This window comes from Thalia democratica, chromosome 7 (genome assembly GCF_965202585.1).
Source record: "Thalia democratica chromosome 7, ktThaDemo2.hap1.1, whole genome shotgun sequence".
NCBI classification, from domain to species: domain Eukaryota; kingdom Metazoa; phylum Chordata; class Thaliacea; order Salpida; family Salpidae; genus Thalia; species Thalia democratica.
In genome coordinates, this window is record NC_139171.1 from 39,676,078 (window position 1) to 39,696,234 (window position 20,157).

General features: G+C 25.5%; 1 protein-coding gene across 1 annotated transcript; it reads right to left on the reverse strand.

The window, feature by feature from the left end:
* Positions 1-2,273: 2,273 nt before the first annotated feature.
* Positions 2,274-19,938, reverse strand: LOC145840382 (adhesion G protein-coupled receptor A3-like). The gene is made up of 29 exons (XM_082947628.1): positions 19,764-19,938; positions 15,801-15,946; positions 15,288-15,374; positions 14,974-15,045; positions 14,591-14,662; positions 13,094-13,269; positions 12,557-12,672; positions 12,145-12,280; positions 11,486-11,676; positions 11,085-11,231; positions 10,707-10,898; positions 10,152-10,295; positions 9,749-9,874; positions 8,375-8,475; positions 7,955-8,172; positions 7,495-7,655; positions 7,125-7,252; positions 6,865-6,973; positions 6,406-6,578; positions 6,120-6,212; positions 5,590-5,712; positions 5,340-5,529; positions 4,924-5,061; positions 4,512-4,719; positions 4,210-4,385; positions 3,757-3,861; positions 3,493-3,575; positions 3,139-3,254; positions 2,274-2,916 (listed from the first exon to the last, which is right to left on the reverse strand). The coding sequence occupies exons 1-29, from the start codon at positions 19,881-19,883 to the stop codon at positions 2,762-2,764; spliced, it is 4,002 nt and encodes a 1,333-aa protein (XP_082803754.1). The 5' UTR covers positions 19,884-19,938; the 3' UTR covers positions 2,274-2,761.
* Positions 19,939-20,157: the final 219 nt, after the last annotated feature.

A 20,157-nucleotide genomic window follows, 5' to 3' on the forward strand; every position in this document is an offset into this window, starting at 1 on the left:
TGCTCTTGTAGCTCACTCTGCCCTAGATCTTCAGACACTACGGAGTGAGTTTTCATCAGTATGCTCTAGTTTAGTACCACCATTAGCTTTAAAAAGACTAAATTCATAAACAAAGAAATAAGTTTTTTACTATCAACCAAAATCTATGACAAAAACAACTAAAAATTGAAAAAAAAGCTTTGTATATCTTTGCTTAAATGTTTCGTTAAACTCGTCATTAGTCACAACAATCAGTTATATCAAAGCGCTCGTCCGACTGAAAGAGTTTAAGATAACAAAAACTTAAACTTTTACACAAATTCTATACGTTTAGTTTGTCTGTGTATGCAGTACTATACTTTATGTAGCTAAACGTGGACATTGTGGAGTGTGGAGTGGAAAAATATCAACACCTTCGACCTATGATGTCTTTATCGTATCCCTAGAGTTAGAAGGATACAAAAGATCACCAACAATGAAGTTTTGAGATGTACTGGTCTCAACACAATGTAGTTTACCCTCAGTACGTGCAGGCTTCGATGGCTTGGTCATGTTCTGAGTATCGCCGATAATATTAAAGTTTTTGTTTAACCTTACATTGGTCGTTGGAAAACGCAATTTTAGTCTGCATTACATTAGAATCTTGCTAACGACCTAGTCATATGGCAAATAACAAAAAAAAAAAAACAAAGTAGACGAAGAAATCAGAATGAGTTCTTTTATTTATGTCTATATATTTGTTTTAAGTAATTTTGTTATGTTACTGTGTTTGTTTTGTATTTTATACGTGCTCAATTTTATGGTAAAACACGCACAGCAAATTTTGGCTGATAGCAGGCCTCTAATTACTTAAAATTGTAGGCTATTATTGTCGTTAGCTGTTATGTTTTATTGTTAATGAAAGCTTTAATGTTAATTTTTTAAGAAAGCTACTTCGTATTAACTATTATTTTAGATTAATAGCATGTATTTCAGTAGTCGCTAACTTTTAAAATAAATTTCTTAAACAAGAAAATCTGTTCTAATCACACGTTGAATTTTCTATTCTAACATAAAACAAAACAATTTTAACTTCAAAAATAAATTATTTGTTTAAAACGCACAAAAAAAAATTTTTTTTTGCCTTATACTCGAGATCTTTAAAACTTGTAAAAAAGGTAGTTATTAACTAGTAATTGAACATGTACTAAAACAAAATAAGATTTTACGTTTTATTTATTTGAAAATACAGTAGGCAAGTAATTTTTAGTTTAGTGGTGGGCAACTATTTTACTCAGCAGGCCAGATATATTTTCTTACTAGAATGAAAATTCAACTCCTCTGACCAAAAACAACATTCACGTATTTTAAGCTGTAAGAATTTTATAATGATTGTTGTTCAGATTTTCAATTAAACATTCATCTCAATATTTTGTTGGTGATGTTATTTCAATTCATTAATTAATTCTATAATGAGTGTCACAAGGTAAAATTTAAAAACTTTAATTACAATTTAAATTTAGCAACATCGTATTTGATTATTTTACATCAAATACTTTTTATAATTTTTAGTAAATATTTGCTTCAGATACTATTTAACATGTTTTTCTCTAATATCTAGTAACTAAAACGTAAAAAGGTTTTACGGATGTTAAAAGAGATATATAATAATTAAGACTAAAAAATTCTAATATAATTTTAATAAATAATAAAAAGTCTACGCTTTTAAAGCAACTGTTTAGAGTATTACAAAAATAAACTGTTCATATTATTTTACTTAAAATGTTCAAGCAATGCATAACATTTAAAATTAGTAAGATTACACTGTTAAATCGTATAGATTTAAAAATAACTTTAATTATAAAAGTTTAAAAATACAAAAACGAGTTAATTTAGATTTAAATTAATGTCTAATTTAAAACTGTTCAACTGTTACAGCTAGCATACTTCATACCTGCTATTTCAACTTACATCAGAACGTTTTTGCTGTTTAACACAACCATTTACACTTTACTTATTTAGAGGATAAAATGATAAAATAAGCATCGTTTTTGGTTCTTTAAAACTTTATATACTGTTTTATCTCGTACTGCTAGAAATATATTTCAAATTTTAATATATGTTTAATCATTTGGAGAAAAGATAACTCATGCTAATTTACATCTACATAGAATTCAATAAATAACTACAGAACAATAAAGTTTTTTAACTTAGTGTAGTAAACGTATCTAAAATTCACAAAATTTTAAACATATAATCAAAAAAATATAAAATAGTTTAGACAAATGATCAACTTTAATAAGTCAACACTTCAAATAATTTAAACTAACAGTTTATACATAAGTATAAGTTTAACCATGAAAAAAAAAGTTCTTACAAAAGTCTTTCAAAAGAGCACATATAAATACATTTAATTTTTAGTTTGAAAATATAACATCAACATTCTAAAGAAATATGTAAAAAATGATTAGCATTCAATGAGAAGAAAAAGTTAGTTTGAAAAGACAAATAAAAGCGAAGCACCGTTTTTTTTGGAGCATGATTACTAAAAAATGTAAACTATTAAAAATGTGTACGCTATACTTCAGATGAAACTTTGAAAGAGGTATACGAAACAGTAAAAGCAACACCAAATGAAGTAAGTAGTGCAAACATCTCAGCATTGTAAATGACAGAAACTTTTTAGTCTTGTTGAAAGAACTAAATGGATATAAGTAGAACAAGATTTATGATGTTATGAGCTAGTTAGTTATCGAACTTTAAACTTAAAAATAAACAAAACAAGAGTAAAAACAAAATAAAATTAAGAAAATTGGCGTTTTGTTTTAGAAAATTTTTCAGGGGCAAGCAAAGAACTGACTGTCAGGTATCCATGGTTACTAGTCAACTCATGGCGGGTCCCCCCGCTTGTAGTGCTGCAGTTTCTTTCTTTTGGAGATTTTTTGACTTCTTTAGTATCTGAAAAACAAAAAGTTATTTTACAGTACATAAAATGGTTGGTACTGTTTTTTAGTTTATACGAAAAATTAACTTGATAACTTAGTCATTTAGTACTCTAAATTTTTACTTTAATGACTTTAACTTTAATGTAGTAGTTGTGTAACAATTAAGTAATTTGATTTGAGCAGCAACTATTATTCTTAATATAAAATTAAAACTTTTTTTTACTAATTTGCGTACTTTCATCTTTATCACAAGAGTTGACATCATCTTGAGCATACTCTCGCAAAACAGTAAGTTGATTCTTCCTGTGGTTTTTACGTCGTTTCTCCAGTGCCTTCCTTACACGGGAGTGTCTGGGTGCGTAAAATTAGTTTTAATAAAAATATGCTTCATTTTAAAGCAAAAACATGTAAAGTTAAGGATTGTTAGAGTCTTAAAAAACCTTAGCACACAAGAACACAGATAAAAATTTAATTAAAAAATGTCATTTTAAAACAATAACTACAATCTTTTAATTATAAATAAGCTAATTATAAAATTTTGTAAAATAGAGAAAAAAAATAATTTGAAAAATTATGGAACATAACAAACCTCTGAGCGAGCAATGTAGGGTTCATGTAGTTTGATGGGCTGTACTGAGTGTTTAACAGTGACTTTTCCTGCTGCTTGTCCGACTGAAAACAGTAAAAAGTATAAAATAAAAAACTTATACTTGCACTTGAAAAATTGTTTAAAAAATTATAAAATGCCCTTTGAAATTAAATTTTTATAAGGCGGTAAAAAAACTTGTTATATTTTTTAAAATAAACTTTTTTATTAACATTTACTTCAGTAGTTTTAGAATAGCAAACTAACTTGTTGTAAATTAGTCAGCTTCAGAGGCTTCTTTTTAAAACTACTATGCGATTGAGTGCTTTTTGAGGAGGTCAAGTTATAACGGTTTTGATTAGATGATTCTAACTGTAGTAAATATAGTAGGAAAATTTTTTTTTTAAATACTTCTGTATCAATTCTTAAAAACTTAGCTAAGTACAAATGATATTAAACTAAGATATCTTAAGATAACTTAAATGATCAAATTACTATTCCGTTATACATAAAATAATCTATTAAAAGTTGGAAAAGTCAAACGAAAGCAGCAAAAAACAAAAAATATCTAAAAATATTAAATTCACTAGCAAACGTGATAATTTTTTTTTTTGTTGAGTATGGTTCATGTAGTATTTAACTAAAGATGAATTTATTTTTAAAAGCCCATTGCCAAAATAAAATTTAGCACCTAGCAACTAATTTTAGATAAAATAATACTTGTACTGAAGATCCATTGTAAGACGTGGCTCTGTTTAAAACTGAAGATTCCTTTTCGCTGGTCGCAACCAGGTTGCCGCCATCAACTGAAGGTGGAAACACTTCATTAACTTTCACCTCTTCACCCACAAACGGTCTAATCTCCACATTGTCTGAATTCGTGGACTTTTCTAGTTCTGAAGGAGAATTTTTTGCCTTTCTTATTTAACTTCAAATATAAATCACTAACTCTTTAACACATGATAAAAGTAACGTTTTAAAAACTCATGATGTTTCTAATTCTAAACAATGACATTTCAAACCTGAAAACAACTTGGCGCTCGCTTTCATTTGCGAGGGGGCCCACCACTTGTCTTTGTTGTTTTTGTGTTTCAGGTAAACATGCTGAAGCAACTGCATCACGGTCGACAGGAAGCAGAATGTTGAAAACAAAACTTCCATGACAAAAGAACTTTGGTTGGTCAGTTGGGAATATTTTATTTTCTCGCTCACACACAACTTTACTTCTTCCTGGTAAAAAATAAAAAGTTGTGTTTCTTACACTATTTACTAGTCGTTAAAGGTTTTAGTAATGGTATGTTGGTCATTTATCATTGTTTTGTAAGCTGAATAAAAAAGTAATATAACAAGTCGTAAAAAATAATATTTAAACAAAACCATATAGTAATAAATAAGAAAAAATTGTGTAAATTTACAAATATTAGTGTTGTTAACCTGTTCAATATGTAGCAGTTCGTTGTGTTGATTGCTGAAAGTAGTAGCGACGCTGAAGGCACCGAACACCCACAAAACCACGAGAGTGACGAGCGACAAGCAGCTTTCATACAACTGGTTGCGTTGCTCTTCCACTTCCTAGCAAGTAAAAACGATTGTTTGTGAAAAATTCAAAATAAAATGGTTGAGTTTATTTATTAGACGAAAGAATTAAATGTTAATATCAGTAAAACCCTACCTTAATAATAAGCTGGTGTTTAATGTTTTCAAATAAGATCTAAAGATTTGCTAATATCTTGCATGTTACAAATATAAAAAAGTATCGTTTTTAAAAACATAGTTCTGAAAGTCAAACTTTGCTAATCAGGTTATACTAAGCTTAAAAGTGAAAAAGAAAATCTAATGTGTTCATCTACCTTTGTCAATTTTATTGTAATTTTCGTTGCAAGGTTGTTGTGGTTATTGTATGTATTAGACAGTAAGTTGCTGCTGGCATTATCGAAATTGTCGACGGTTGATTGGTTGCTTGGAAACAATCTGTTACCATGCGAGGATGTACGGCTCATGTTCAAGTTTTTTGAGCTGAGCATCTTGCAATTTTCACTTCTGCAATCATAAATATTTACAAATAGAAGGTAAACCATGTGCTTGATTAAGCAAACTCACAAATATATAGTGGTTCTGTTCAGAGCTGGTAAGCACCTCATCAGCTTGTACAGTGACATCACAACTATGAATGCAGCCGGCATGAAAAAGGCAAACAATGACGTGTTCCATTTCAACCAGCAGCTAATAAATGCAAACGTTTTTCTCAAACACTTATAAAAATTACTACAAGAAAAACATGTTATACTTTAAATCAACTGTTATATAACTCTCTTCCATACTCAAGAGGCTTTAAAAGTATAACTTATAATATTAAAACACAACAAATATAAAAAGATCTTTTTTTATTTATTTAGTTAATTTACTAAAATGTTCACACACTTTAATGCAATCGACAGACTACTAAGCTGCTTTTAACAGCTTATAAAAGAACTTAAAGCTACACGAAAAATTAAAGATAAACAATTTCACACTTTAACTATAAGTTATAAAGACTAGTTTATTTTCAAAACGGGTTAGCATAAAAAAATCAGTTTTTAAACAAACTATATTCTACTTAAAACAAAGATGTTTTTAACTATGTAACTTACAAGTTATGGTTGTCCCCAAGATAATTGTCGATGTTGGTACTCGCGGTTATGCTGCACACAATCGCTGCCGGGCCGCAAGCTAACAGGTAGGTTCTGCTCAGTTAAATTATTGGCTTCAGAAAGTCATTGAAAAATGTTTTTGATAATTTTTTATAACTGTTGGTAATGTCAAAAATAAAAAATAACATTATTTGTATTTATTATAAGGTTTTGTCCACTAACTAATAACAATCAAAGAAAATATAATGAAAACAGGTAGGTCTGCTTCGATAAAAAAAATACTCACCCAAACAAAGGCTTGTTTTTGTTGTTAGAATTATTGGAGCTGCTGTACGGAACTTTACAACTCTGTTCAATTATGTGGATTTTTTTGTAAATTTTTTTCAAATGTATTGCTATCCACATCAAGCAGCTTAGAATTGAGTAATGGATTGCAATACCAAAACCGCTGCACATTTTCTACAAAATCAAAAATTTAAACCTAATAAAAAACTGACACTTACACTAAATTTTAACTTAAAACCCTAATTTTATAAGTTATTCTATGGATAATTGACAAAATAAACAATTGAGGATAAGAACAAAATTTTATAGTTTAAGTATATACAAGAATGTTGATCAGTTAAGCTTTATTTAATCACGTTACAGAAGAAAAAAACTGCAGCAATCAAATAACTAAAACAAAGAATACATCAGAAGTCCTAAATAACTTTTGGATTTTTTGTATAACAGAAGCATTTTCTACCTGTTTATCTGTTCTCCAGAGTCCAAAGCAAAAAGATGCACAAGCAACTATGAGGTGAAATAGAATGGCAATCACCATGTGTTTGTCTTCTGTGCTTTCGTATGACTTCCTATTAATTAAAATTTACTACTAGTAAAACAGATTATATGGGTACTCCTTCGTGGAAGTATAAGTTTAAAATATTGCAATATCATTGTCATTAAAACACAGTATAACTGTAAATTATCTCTTCTATACATACGAGCTTATGAGTAAAAAACCTGTTAAATAAACAGATGTAGGAGAAGATGATGATGAAAAGCGAAGTTACAAACATACAAGTGGAAATTACAACCAGAACGTTAGGCCTCAAATGATACATTGAAAGGTTGCGAGCACTATCAACTTTCTACAAATAAAACTTTTGTAAAATTGTGTATTACGCTTGTGTGACACTTTTATTCAGTTTGAGTAATGTTGTAAACTAGAAATGTTACTAATGAGTGGCAGCTTAAACGTTGCTAACTATAATATACAATACAGTTAAAAGGATAGTAAATAGGATACATTTTTTTTTAAATAAATTATAAACATATTTTTCTATTCAAAAAGTTTAACAATTATACTATTGTTCCAAAACAAAAAACTCACAAAAGCAACAGTGTACACTCCTTGATGTTTACAACTAAAACCTTGCAAAGATGATTTGTTTTCAATATCTAAATCTAACAAAGTACAATCACCACCAGACACTTGCTTCCAGGAACTATTACTAAATTCCAACACCAAGTACTTTGATCTACACTTGTGGACTGTGAAAGGGTAAAAGTTTTACAGTAAAGAAAAATAAATTATGCTCTTGAATTAAAAAAAAAAAAAATATATATTTTTCTATTTTACAGTTCCTACAACAAGAATAATATGTTTAATAATCCATCAAAAAAACTGAACGACTGAATATTCCAGTAGTTTTGTTAGGGACTTCAAACCAATGGTTATGTCTTTTCAATTAAAGTTGATAATATTGGACCATCATACCACAGGCTTTCGGTAGACTAGTAAAACTAACAAAAACATTAAACTTTGTGATGATTAACAAACAAATTTTTACCATGGTCGTTATCAACTTTGAAAGTCGCAGTGAAGTTGAGGTCGAGCATTTCAGAGTGGACTTGGTAAACCGGCGAGACGAGGTAGTAATCCTCGAACACCTTCTCGTTGTGCTGCAGGTTTTTCGATATCTTGCTCACGTTCATGCTTTTCACCGCGGTGAGCGCTCTGAACTCGTCTCCGAGTCGCACCGTCGCCGGTTGAAACAGTTGCGCGTTTCTGCGCGATGCAAAAAGTTAGGTACTAATTATTTTTCCCAATCACACTCTTTGGTAGCAAGATTTTACATGTTTTCTTAAATTTTTGTTCATATGTAAGTTTCCATGAGCCAATCTTTTAATTTTAGTTATCATAGCGGTAAGTTAAAATAACTTTAATAAAAAGCTTTGAAAGGTGTTTTAAGAACATAGAAAATACTTACTGGAAAAGGAGGACTAGCAATGGTGCTTCTAAAGTCTCGTCTGTTGACCAGCTTGTTTTTAAGTTCTTTTTTAGTTTACTTTGAATGTTCAAACCGACGTCCTGTTTATCGTTGAAAAAAATGAACGTTAATGCAGTTTTTACTTAACAGTAGATGAACTTATATCAGTTTCATTAAATCTATCAATAAAAAAAGAATCTAAAAAAGAGACATACTAACATTTAGATGTAAAACAGAAATTTCTAACTATTTTTTTTGGAGTATTCATTACACAAGGTTTTATTTCAATGTGGTTTAAACCTTACTTTTGTTTATAATAAGCTCAAAGTTGAAAAATATTATAAAAAGTTAATGTAAGCAAATAAACAGTTTCTAAGACGAAGTTTAGGATGTTTTTCTTTAAATTTTGTAGTGTGTAAATTGAATAGTTACTAGATATTGACGTTATTGATAAACTTAAATATTATTACTATAATTTTTTTACTAGTATCTTTTTCCAAATGTTCTCAGAATACTTACTTGTACTTATAGATCAAAGAAGTTTTTGTAAAAACATTAACAATAATACATTTATATATTATGCTGTGTGTCTTAAGATTATCTGTTAATGTCTATATAGTTATTTGAAATTGTACAAGTTAGCTAGGTTGAATTTTCTTATTATTTTTTATAAGTGTTATATAACTTTATGGAAACTTTATTGAAGTATATGGTAAACATTTTATCAATTTTTTTTAAATCTTTTGCTAATGACGGGAATAAAAAATTATTCAAATCAAAATAAAAAGAAATTAAATTTTTTTAAAATCCAAAAAAGCAAATAAACAGTTTCTAAGACGAAGTTTAGGATGTTTTTCTTTAAATTTTGTAGTGTGTAAATTGAATAGTTACTAGATATTGACGTTATTGATAAACTTAAATATTATTACTATAATTTTTTTACTAGTATCTTTTTCCAAATGTTCTCAGAATACTTATTTGTACTTATAGATCAAAAAAGTTTTTGTAAGAACATTAACAATAATACATTTATATATTATGCTGTGTGTCTTAAGAGTATCTGTTAATGTCTATATAGTTATTTGAAATTGTACAAGTTAGCTAGGTTGAATTTTCTTATTATTTTTTATAAGTGTTATATAACTTTATGGAAACTTTATTGAAGTATATGGTAAACATTTTATCAATTTTTTTTAAATCTTTTGCTAATGACGGGAATAAAAAATTAGTCAAATCAAAATACAAAGAAGTTAAATTTTTTAAAAATCCAAAAAAGCAGATAAACAACTATGTTAATTATAAACAAAATGTTCGTTAACTTGTTTTTTAACACTCGTAAGTTTTTGAAAACATAACAAAAAAAATTATATTTACCTTTTCAACAGATTTCTCTGTTATACTTGAGCAAGAAAAACTGCCACTAAAACTGCAAGAAACTTCATATTTTTCTTTTGTTTTATCTGCTAAACTAAGAAACGAGGAATTCAAGAAAGGAGATAGCTGTTAAATATTAATTTGAAAGTTAAGTTATATAATAAAATGTAACTAAAACTTCAATGATTTAAACAAATTGTATTAAAATTGAATGTTCATAAAAAGTTTTTAGAAAGACTACATTAGAAATTTAAATAAGAGGTTTTAAATGGTTTATTAAGTTTAAACTTAAAGCTTATTATACAAGCAATTTCAGTCTTTACTAAAGTAGACTTTTAGTAAAAAAGGTGTACTTTTTTAATACTTATAATTCAAGTACAATTAAAATCTGATAAAAACTTACTTTGTAGTTTCCAAATTTTTTTGGAACTTTATCTGTAATTATCTTTCTGAAATTTTGAGTTTTTTTATAAGAAATAGATTTAAAAGTCAAATCCATTTCTTGGAACCTCAACAAAACTTTTGCATAACTCCAATACATTTTTTTCTGTAATTTTTTTTTTATTATATGAAAAAGTTTATTTTAAACTTTATCACGTAGAAAAAATTGTATAAAATAAAACATTTTAAACTTGAACTATGCAGTATGTTATTTTTTAAAGATTATTTAGATGTTCATTAATACAATAAAAAAAAAGCTACTGTATATAAAATGTTTTAATTTTCTATATATATAGAGTTGTAAGACTTTACCAACGTTCACTTTTTGTAAATAAGATGAACAAATAGCATTTTTTAGCAATAACTTATACAAAAAATATTTACAAGATAAGTTAAAACCAAGCATTAATATAATTTTGAGATGTTTTGTATTAAAATACATATTTCTTGTGTCTTCTCTAAAGCATTTAGATGTAAAAGTTATATAATATCCTGTCAAAGTTTCAAAATAACTGACTGATTCAGACAAATACTCAATGTCTTTTTTGTTACAAAACTCAAACAAGTCAGTAACAATTTCAATAACTGCTGCATCATCAAAGGCAACTTCCAACTTTTCGATTTTGTAAAAAGCGTGCGTACAGTTTAGAACGAGGTTTTTGTACTCATCACTAGAATTGTAGTTTTCGGTGACATTTTTTGAAATTTTCTGAAAAACAGATACTTTTTAATTTTTAAAGAGTATTTATTTATGAATTTTATTTTATTTTCAAATTATACTATATATTCGAAAGAGTTATCAAAAATAATAAAATACGTTGAGTTCAACATTGATAACTTACAGTTTTCATATTTTAAGATGGACAGCAACTAATTAAATATACATCAAACTAACTGATATGAGACTTGGGGATTTATTTATGTAATCACATTTGTTATAGTCGGCATCAAACCACGAACCATCATAATTGCACTTTCTTTTCGCTTTATATTGATCTTCGTACAGATACACATCTTCGTATGAAGAATAGTCATATGAATCCTATCATTATAACATACTTTGTTATCATCTTTAGACTAGAAAATAATACAACTGTATGCATTACTTTTTTATATTTTTAAAGCTATGTTTTTTACTTTTTTAAATACAAAGATGTTACAAATGCTAATACAGTTGTATTTAAAATATATTCATTTACAACTTATGCAAAGTTTTATGCAAACCTTTCTAAAATAAACTTTTTAAACTACTCCAAGCTACATACTGTTACCATATACACTAAATTTAAACTTTACCATGTTGTTCGCAACACAGCTTTGACTGCTTTCGTATCCTCCAACGACTTTCTTCCAAGGGTAATTCCCTTTACTGGTAACATCTTCGACTGACATGCAGTACTCGCTGTAGGACGGGAGAGCGTGAATTTTCGTTGATTTTTTTGCCCGCAAATTTATACTGTCCGATTCAACTACGCATTCGTAGTTACCTGATTTTGACACAATTTTAATTTTACAAAGGTAGCTTATAAGTCTGTAATTTATTTTCGAACGGTCTCTGAATAGTTTTGTTTTTCTGAACTGTAAAGTCTTTAGCAGAGTAGTTAGATAAAAAATTTGACACAATAAATTTCACTACCAAAGTTTTGGTTAAATGACAATTCAAACTCTTATAAAAATATAAGTAGACATATTTAAAATAATTTGAAATTAAAAAAAACGAATGGACTAAAGGTCTAAATAGGAATATGGTGGTGAAAAAGATAAAAAAAATATTTAAAGAGATAATTTAATATGACTCTGAGTTATCAAATTTAAAAATTTCAGACTTCAAATTTGCGTTTTTATTTCAAAATATATAACTGATTGTAACACCTGAAGTGTTATAAGATAATCGTAGTTTTAGTCGAGTAGAAAGCTAAACTCTAAATAAAACCAAATTAAACGTTTGTACAAACCTGAATGATTACGTAAAACTGGGTTCATTTCATATTTAATAGTTTTGATTGATCCAATTTGTATTGTTAAGTTATTATCTTTTTTATAAAATTCACTTTGTAAAATTGTTCGACGGTCCAGTTTTAAGGATATTTTCTATAATATTAGTTGTTGACTAAATTAATTTTTAAAAGAATAACTTTAAAAAGAATTAACCATTTAGTAAAAAAAAAACAATAAATTTAAAAGAAATTGGCATCTTATAAAAATTTAAAAGGACATTTTATTTATGAGTCACAAAAAAAATTGTTATAAATAAAATTAAAACTGCCCTTTACATAGAATATCGGTTCGTTAATACATTAATTGATAAAGAAAACTAAAACTTTTTTATTTATAAAAATTGGAGTTAAAAAAATATTAAAAACTAACAGTATCTAGAGTAAGCATGGTAGCATAACAGGTGACAGCAAACACATCGTCTTCAAAAACAATTTGGCTTAATGACGGTGTTATACCAAAATCCGGTAAGCCATTCAATTGTAAATCTATATGTTGTAGTGAATATAGGTTTTGAAAAATTAAAATATTAAAAAATATTTTAGCCTGTCGTTTTGTCTAGCTGTAAGTTAAAATGTTCAAAACTCAAAGTCATAAAAAAGAAGAGGTTCTTCGAAACATTTATAACTTTTTTTTTTCCTTTGAAAAGTTAATTTTTATTACTCGTAAAAACTACACGTTCACATACTGCTTAAGGCCATTAAACATAATTGGAAATTTGAGTTTTATTAATTGAATTAAAAAGTATAAACGTTTTAAGAGTGAAAAATATTGTAAATTAACGAATTGATACTATAATAAATAATATTAAAAACAAAGCACAAATTGTCTAATAAAACGTCAAATGTAGTTTTAAACTAATCAATAGTCTAAAAAGGCACAAAAAAGGGTAACTAAAGTGATCCGTACCGCAAGATGTATCCAACGATCTGAGGGAATTCAATTTGTCCCCTTTCTTGTCGGATGGCAAAGTGCAGCTTCCTTTCAGCTTGAACTTGTCTTTTATTTCCCTTTTTTGGTTCCATTTCCATTTTATGAACTTTTTCAACAGGCAGTTGCAAACAATCGGGTTTTCTGATACGTCCCTGTCATTATGAAAAAAAAACATAATGGAAAATACAGTTAAATAAACAAGTTCACTACAATACAAAAAAAATCTTTATAAAATAAGTTTAGACTAACAAAATTATTTGTTTATTTATCAAATGTGTTATTATGTAACATTGAGATTTAATTAGTTCGTATATCTCTGTTGAAAAAATCTGTACTTGATAAAAATGTTGTAAAAAAAAAACTTAATTTACATTCTTTGCATCATCCAAAGACTTTTTAATTTTTACAAAAGCTTACTTTCAAGAAAAACGACCTTTTTTTAATATCCTCATAACTAAAAACAATTTTTAATAAATTTAAATTTTTAAAAATTCTAAAGATAATTTAAATAAATCATTTGGTCGTTTTATTCTATACAAAATAAAATTAACAATAAAGGAAAAGTTTTAAGACTCTTTTCAATGTATAGTTAACAAAAAGCAGAATGAAGTCTACATTTCTTTTATAAATTGTAAAAATAAACAATAAAGCTATAATTGATATTTCTGAGGACGTATATATTTGAGTTTGTTACCTTATTTCAAATATTTAGCTTAGTATAGTAGTAGTATCTAAACTTTTAATTATATTTATACGAATAACTATTTAAAGTTGAAACAAAAACAGGCTTTAAAAGCAAAACTTAAGATATTATATAAACTAGAATATTAAACTGCATGACGGACTATTTCAATCCGTATACTTTCTACCATCTTATAATTATATACTTATTTATAACTTTTTGTTTCCCTTTCACAATTTTTATATTTGAAAGTTTACTTAATTCACTAATCAACAATAAGTAAACATAAGTTAACTACAAAACTTTTTCATTGTCTGAATCAAAATATGTAATGTTGACAATGTCTTTATAAAAACCTATCAAACAATTTACTGTAATAATTAACAGCATAAGTTTAGGATGTTTTATATTTGGTTTTAAAAATAGTTTTGATTCTATAAAATATAAAACAGTTTCAGTAAAGTAAAGTTGTAGTGATACCAAGAAAAGAATACATAAAAAATGTATAGTAAAATTGTAGATTAAAAAAATTCAGCTTAAAACAAAGAATTTTGACCATTTTACTGGAAACTAATTTATAATAAGAGATTAATTAGTTATTATATTAAATCTTTTTATATATAATTATAAAACTTAATTTTACTTTTTTTAAGAACTTTTTTGTATAGTATAACAGTTTTACAAACAAAACATTTTATTAAACAGAATTCATTAGGACTTAAACAAAATTAGTTTCATTCTGATTATAAGTGAACATTTTTATTAAGAAATTTAAACACTTTTAAACTTACAATTTTCTCAATTTTTTCAATCCTTTTAAAGCATTTGGGTTGATAAATGCTATACTGTTATTTTTCAGGTCACTGAAAAGTATATAAATTTATTAAAAATACTTAGTCGAGAAAAGAGCACAATATCTATGATTAACAAATTCATAATAACTTTGTACGGATTACATAGAATAATATATGTACATTGTACATAAATGGATACTTAACTACTTCAGTTAATAAAAAAATCTATTTTAATAACTAAGTTACAAAAACTAAAGTACTGATTAAAACTTTGATTAGAAATTTGCTAAGTTTGTAAAAAAATATGTTTACAGAGATATTTTACTATCAATAAATTATTAGAATTAAGTTACATTATTTTTAAAAACATGAAAACTAACAGTATAAGGACATTTGAAAATCCCTCAAAAGAATTCGGTGCCAAGTATTTGATTTGATTTCGTGATAAATCTCTGTTAATTCACAGGTAATTAAGAGATCTCATACATTTATCAACACTTTTCAAAATAATTTTTAATATTAAACTAAAAACTTATACTTGCAGATATATAAAAGATAGAAAAACATTAAAACTTTGCTACTTTTAGTTTTTAAGTACTTTTATAAGCAATCTTACTACAAAAGATTACAAAAATTATAGAAAAAAAAGTACACTTTAATGATAAAAAATTAAAAGAACAAAACTTCAACTTGCATTTTTTTAATCTGTGATTTATCGAATTGGTTGTTGTTTCCAAATAAACTTGAATTTATGTTCGAAATTTTTGAATTTGACAATTTTCTGAAAATTTTTTAAAACATCAATATGTTTTTTTATGATAATAATAACAAGTATGTTCATTTTATAAAACCTATTAGAATAACTAAATAAAATACTGTGGTGTAAAAACCGTATAAAACAATACACTTAAATTTAAAATTAAATATTATTAATAAAACTTAAAAAGTATACAAATTAACTTCAGCGTAATTCTTAACGCTAGATTTTATATTACAAATATTGAGTTTAAAAGTAATATAATTTAAATATGTAATAAACAACATGACTAATAAAAGAAAAAATATTAATTTTGATATTTCAAAAGTATATATGTTTAATATCATTATTGAGAACGTGTTTCATAATTTTATTTATTAAACAAGCAAATGTAATAGAAGTTATGAAATTTTTATAAAAATTTGAAAACGTTTAACTTCAAGTACTTACAATGAACTAAACGGACTAGGTACATCATTGTTCGAAATAATTTGTTCAAATTGATGTTCATTTTCACAAAGCAACTCTTTTGTTATTCCAGGTGTGTTGGTTTCATTAAAAGGTGCTTCATTATTATCAAAAACATTTTGATACTCCTAAAGTAAGTTTTTTAAAATTTCTACTAAAATTTATAAATATTACTACAAAAAAAATCCATTATAAAGTTAATAAATTAAGTAAGTCTTAAAATTAATGTAGTTTTAATCATAGTAATAAAAATTATTTTCGTAATTACATAATTTAATATTTTTAAAGTAATCATAACCTTTCAATACAGTCATAATTAAAATCAAAATGACTGTCAACAGAAACAGAAGTTAACAGAAAAAGCATATTCCAAATTTACTATATTTATAACATTATGTATAAAATATAGTAAATGTTCAATCAAAAAAGTAAAACTTATTCTAAAATAGAATTTTGACTAAGTGTAACTAAGTTTAAAACAAAAACTAGCCTAACTTTTGAAAATAAGTTACTTCAAACAAACTTTACTATCCAAAATTATCTAAGTAGTATTTAAACCAAAAGCATTAATTTAATCTTTTAATAAAAACATTATGTTTCCTTCAAAACAACTAACTTTTAGATCAATTTTATACAATTTCAAGTAGCCAAAACTATAAAAAAGGTTACTTTAAAACTATGTGAACTAAAGTTAAACCAAAAAGCATAATATTAAACTACATAATATTATTAAACAATACTACTAGAGAAACATTAATTAACAAAAAAAAAATATATACAATAAACTTGCCTACACAATTAAACCATATATTTTAAAAAGATTAAAAACATAAACAAGACACAAAAAAGACTTGTAAACTTGCATTATCAAAATTACAAGGTTGCTAAAGTCCTTTATAAATATTTTTCAAGTTTTTAAAAGTACAAGTTCTTTTTTCCATTTTTAGTATATAAGTATATTGTAGGTAAAAAACCGTCTAAATTGTGTATAGATACTAAAAAGATAATGTAGTGCAACATAAAAATGTTTTTTATAAAAAACAAAATTCTAAATGATACAAAAAAAAATCACTGTATATGATATATTTTTTGCATCAAATCAAAGTTTTATCATTTGACTTGTAAAAATTGTTTAAAATTCCAAGTACTCATGTGATCATTTTTTAAATTCCAGGTCTTCCGTGTTTTTTGCAAAGTTGACAAACTCCAGTTTTTTTCAGGATCTTTGGCAACCGAAATAAGCTGGCTTATATCAACTAATTTTGTTTATTTACCCAATAAATGTTATATAACTATGCTTAGAGTTTCTTCATTTATAAAAATTATTTGCTTTGATAATTTGCGAAAGGCAGAAAAATGTTTTATTTGTCAATAATAATTATAAAAAAATCCAAACATATACATATATATTTATCTAATTATATAAAAACTATAATTCATACAGCTGAAATATAAAGTTTCGTGTACTCCTCAGTAAGCTACAGTTATTACAATAGTAAACAGAAATTTAGATTTTGAAAATTTTTATAATAATTGTGACGTATTAATGATACAGTTTATTGTACAGTTAGCTGAATTTGAAATAATACTCTGTAGTTGTTAATTTATGCATTTTAGGAAAGTTTAGAAAGATTATTTTAGAAAAATGTTTTAAGCTATTAGAAAATTTTATTTTTTGGAATGTTGGAAAATGTTATAAAATACTCATGTTTGCCGCTTAAATTTAATTTTGTTTTAATATTTAGTTGGTTTTAATTTTGTTAAAAAAGTATTTTTGACAATGGATACATATGTTTTGTCTATCGCTTTTCTTGTTTAGTGTTACGTTTTTATCTGATTTTTCAATTTCTATTTTTTCTAGATTACAAAGTTTGCAGCCGGATTTAGTATTGAGTTTTGATTTTGTCCTGTTTAATATTTCCCATTTAATTTTGTAGTCTGTATTGTTATCTTTTAAATTTCATAAGTAGTTCGCTAGTTCTGTTGTATGTCTTTTGTTAATATTGTTGAATGATGATTTGTCATACATATATACTTCTATTGTTATGTAAATGCTAAAATAGAGAGGCTCTTTACAATTTAAAACATGGCTACACTCTCTGCAATATGGAAAAACACAAGATCTCAAAATTAAACTCAAATCTAGCTTTAAATAAACAAAATGGACTTTTTAGTAATTGTAAACATTTTTTAAGCTTTTATTCTAAATAACTTTGAACATTTATGCAAGCTTAGTTTGTCTTATAATTTTTAATGATTTATTTAGTGACGCAACAATCCTTAAAGTTTTTGCTTAATTTCATGTACACTTTGACTTATGTTTTAAGATATTATTACAATAAACGAACTGAAGATCTGTTTTGATTAACAGAACAGTGAAACAATTGTATTTGAAAACTTAGTGTTTTATTAGTATATATCTATATATAAGTTAATTTAAAGATGTAAAAACTTGAGGAACTCGAGTTTTGTGCCTATGCACTCATCAACTTCAAAATAAGTTCAAAGTAAAGCACAAAACAAAACGATCAAATTAAAGTTTGGAATTTAAGCATAAATAGATTATAATTATGTTGATGTTTAGTTATCAACTTATTTTTATTACTTAGTTTTTATTGTATATAAATATATATATATAGAAATAAGTTGATTAACTTAATAAACTAAATTTTTCAACATGGAGCCCACCTTAAGGGCTTTTTAAATAAAAAAGTTTTTTTCAAGATGTAAAAATTTCAAGTTTTTGTTAAATAATAAATTTGTTTATTATAATGTTACCTAACATCTAAATATTGTAAACAACAAATAGTCGCACATAAATGAAATGTTAGAGATCAAAGAAATAAACAAATGTGCAATTGTTAACAACAAGAATGTCCAACTGAAGGTAACATTTGACAGCAAATTTATTTTATAAAGAAATTGTAATCACAGAAAAAATTAAACCTTTGTTAGTTTAATTGTATTTTATTTTTCAAAAACTATTTAACAAAAAAAAGGTTTTGTAAAAACTAATTAATGCTACAAATATATTGCAGTATATAAACTAACTTTTTTTAGTATACTTAAACTAATTTTTGTATATAAAAATTTTTGTGCCTTAATTTTTCCAAAATAATTTGAGTTCTACTTTTTTATTTAAACATTACTTTAAAATTTTTAATTGGTACGTAAAAAAGTTACTTTATCTCAAGAAAACTAATACCAGTGCTATAAAATGTTTTTTTTTTTTACTTAAAATTATAGATGAATGTTACGTCACTATATTATATGTTTTCACTTTTTTATACTAAACTAAAAATGCTCTGTTCATAATTATAATATCTACTTGAAAATGACTTATTGAAACTAGTATTAGATTTTTAAGCAAAATTATTGCAGATTTCTTTTATAATTTTAGAAGTATAACTTCCAAAATTAATAATTAGGATTAAGAAAAAGAAATCCAATAGAAAAAAAATACTGTGCTGGAAGGAAAGATTAAAGGTAATTTTTAATTAATTTGTATTCTGTAATTATAAGTTAATTAGAATTTTGGCTTGCTAATTATTAATATTCTCAAAAAAATCCAAAAATTAAGTTTTTGTTTCTAGTTACGGGTCTAATGTTTTGACTTTATTTAAAATAATATGTTAAAGCATTCAAACATTCAAAGATGTGATAACCATGAATTAAAATAAATTTTTAAAACCTTAGTAAAAACTCAGTAAAAAGTTTTAATTAACTTGTATCTTATTCATTTATCACTAAACTTTACTAAACACGATTCATAACCAATGTAATCATATAATTAATAGATATTTTAAATTGAAAATTTTATTGTTTATTAGAAGACTTTATGAGTACTTTTTATTTTTACTTTCTGTTAAAATAAGAATTTGTATTTCTTATAATTACTAAGATAAACTTATATCTAAAGTTATCAAAAGTACTTGTTTAACTCACCCTCAATTTGATAGAATTGCATTTGCAAAAGTCATACACAGTGTTTTTCTTTATACATCCTTTGGAATCAGATACATAAAATTGAGTGAGAATAAAAAATGACAAACACAGTAGGTTCATTTTGTTATTTTCTTGGTTAGTTTTCAATAAACATCATTTACATTTAATATACCGTTTATATATTTGACTGTGAAATAAAAGCAATAGTTTATAATTTTTTAAATTTAAAAATACACTGCTTTTGAAAAGCTGGAAAATAAATGTATAACTAAAACTTAAATATAGTACAGACAAGATATTAACTAGTTTAAATCTAAATTAAAATATACTTTTAATAACAAATTTAAATCATAAATTTTAGACAATAAGATGATAAATTCTCTGTATACTGAGA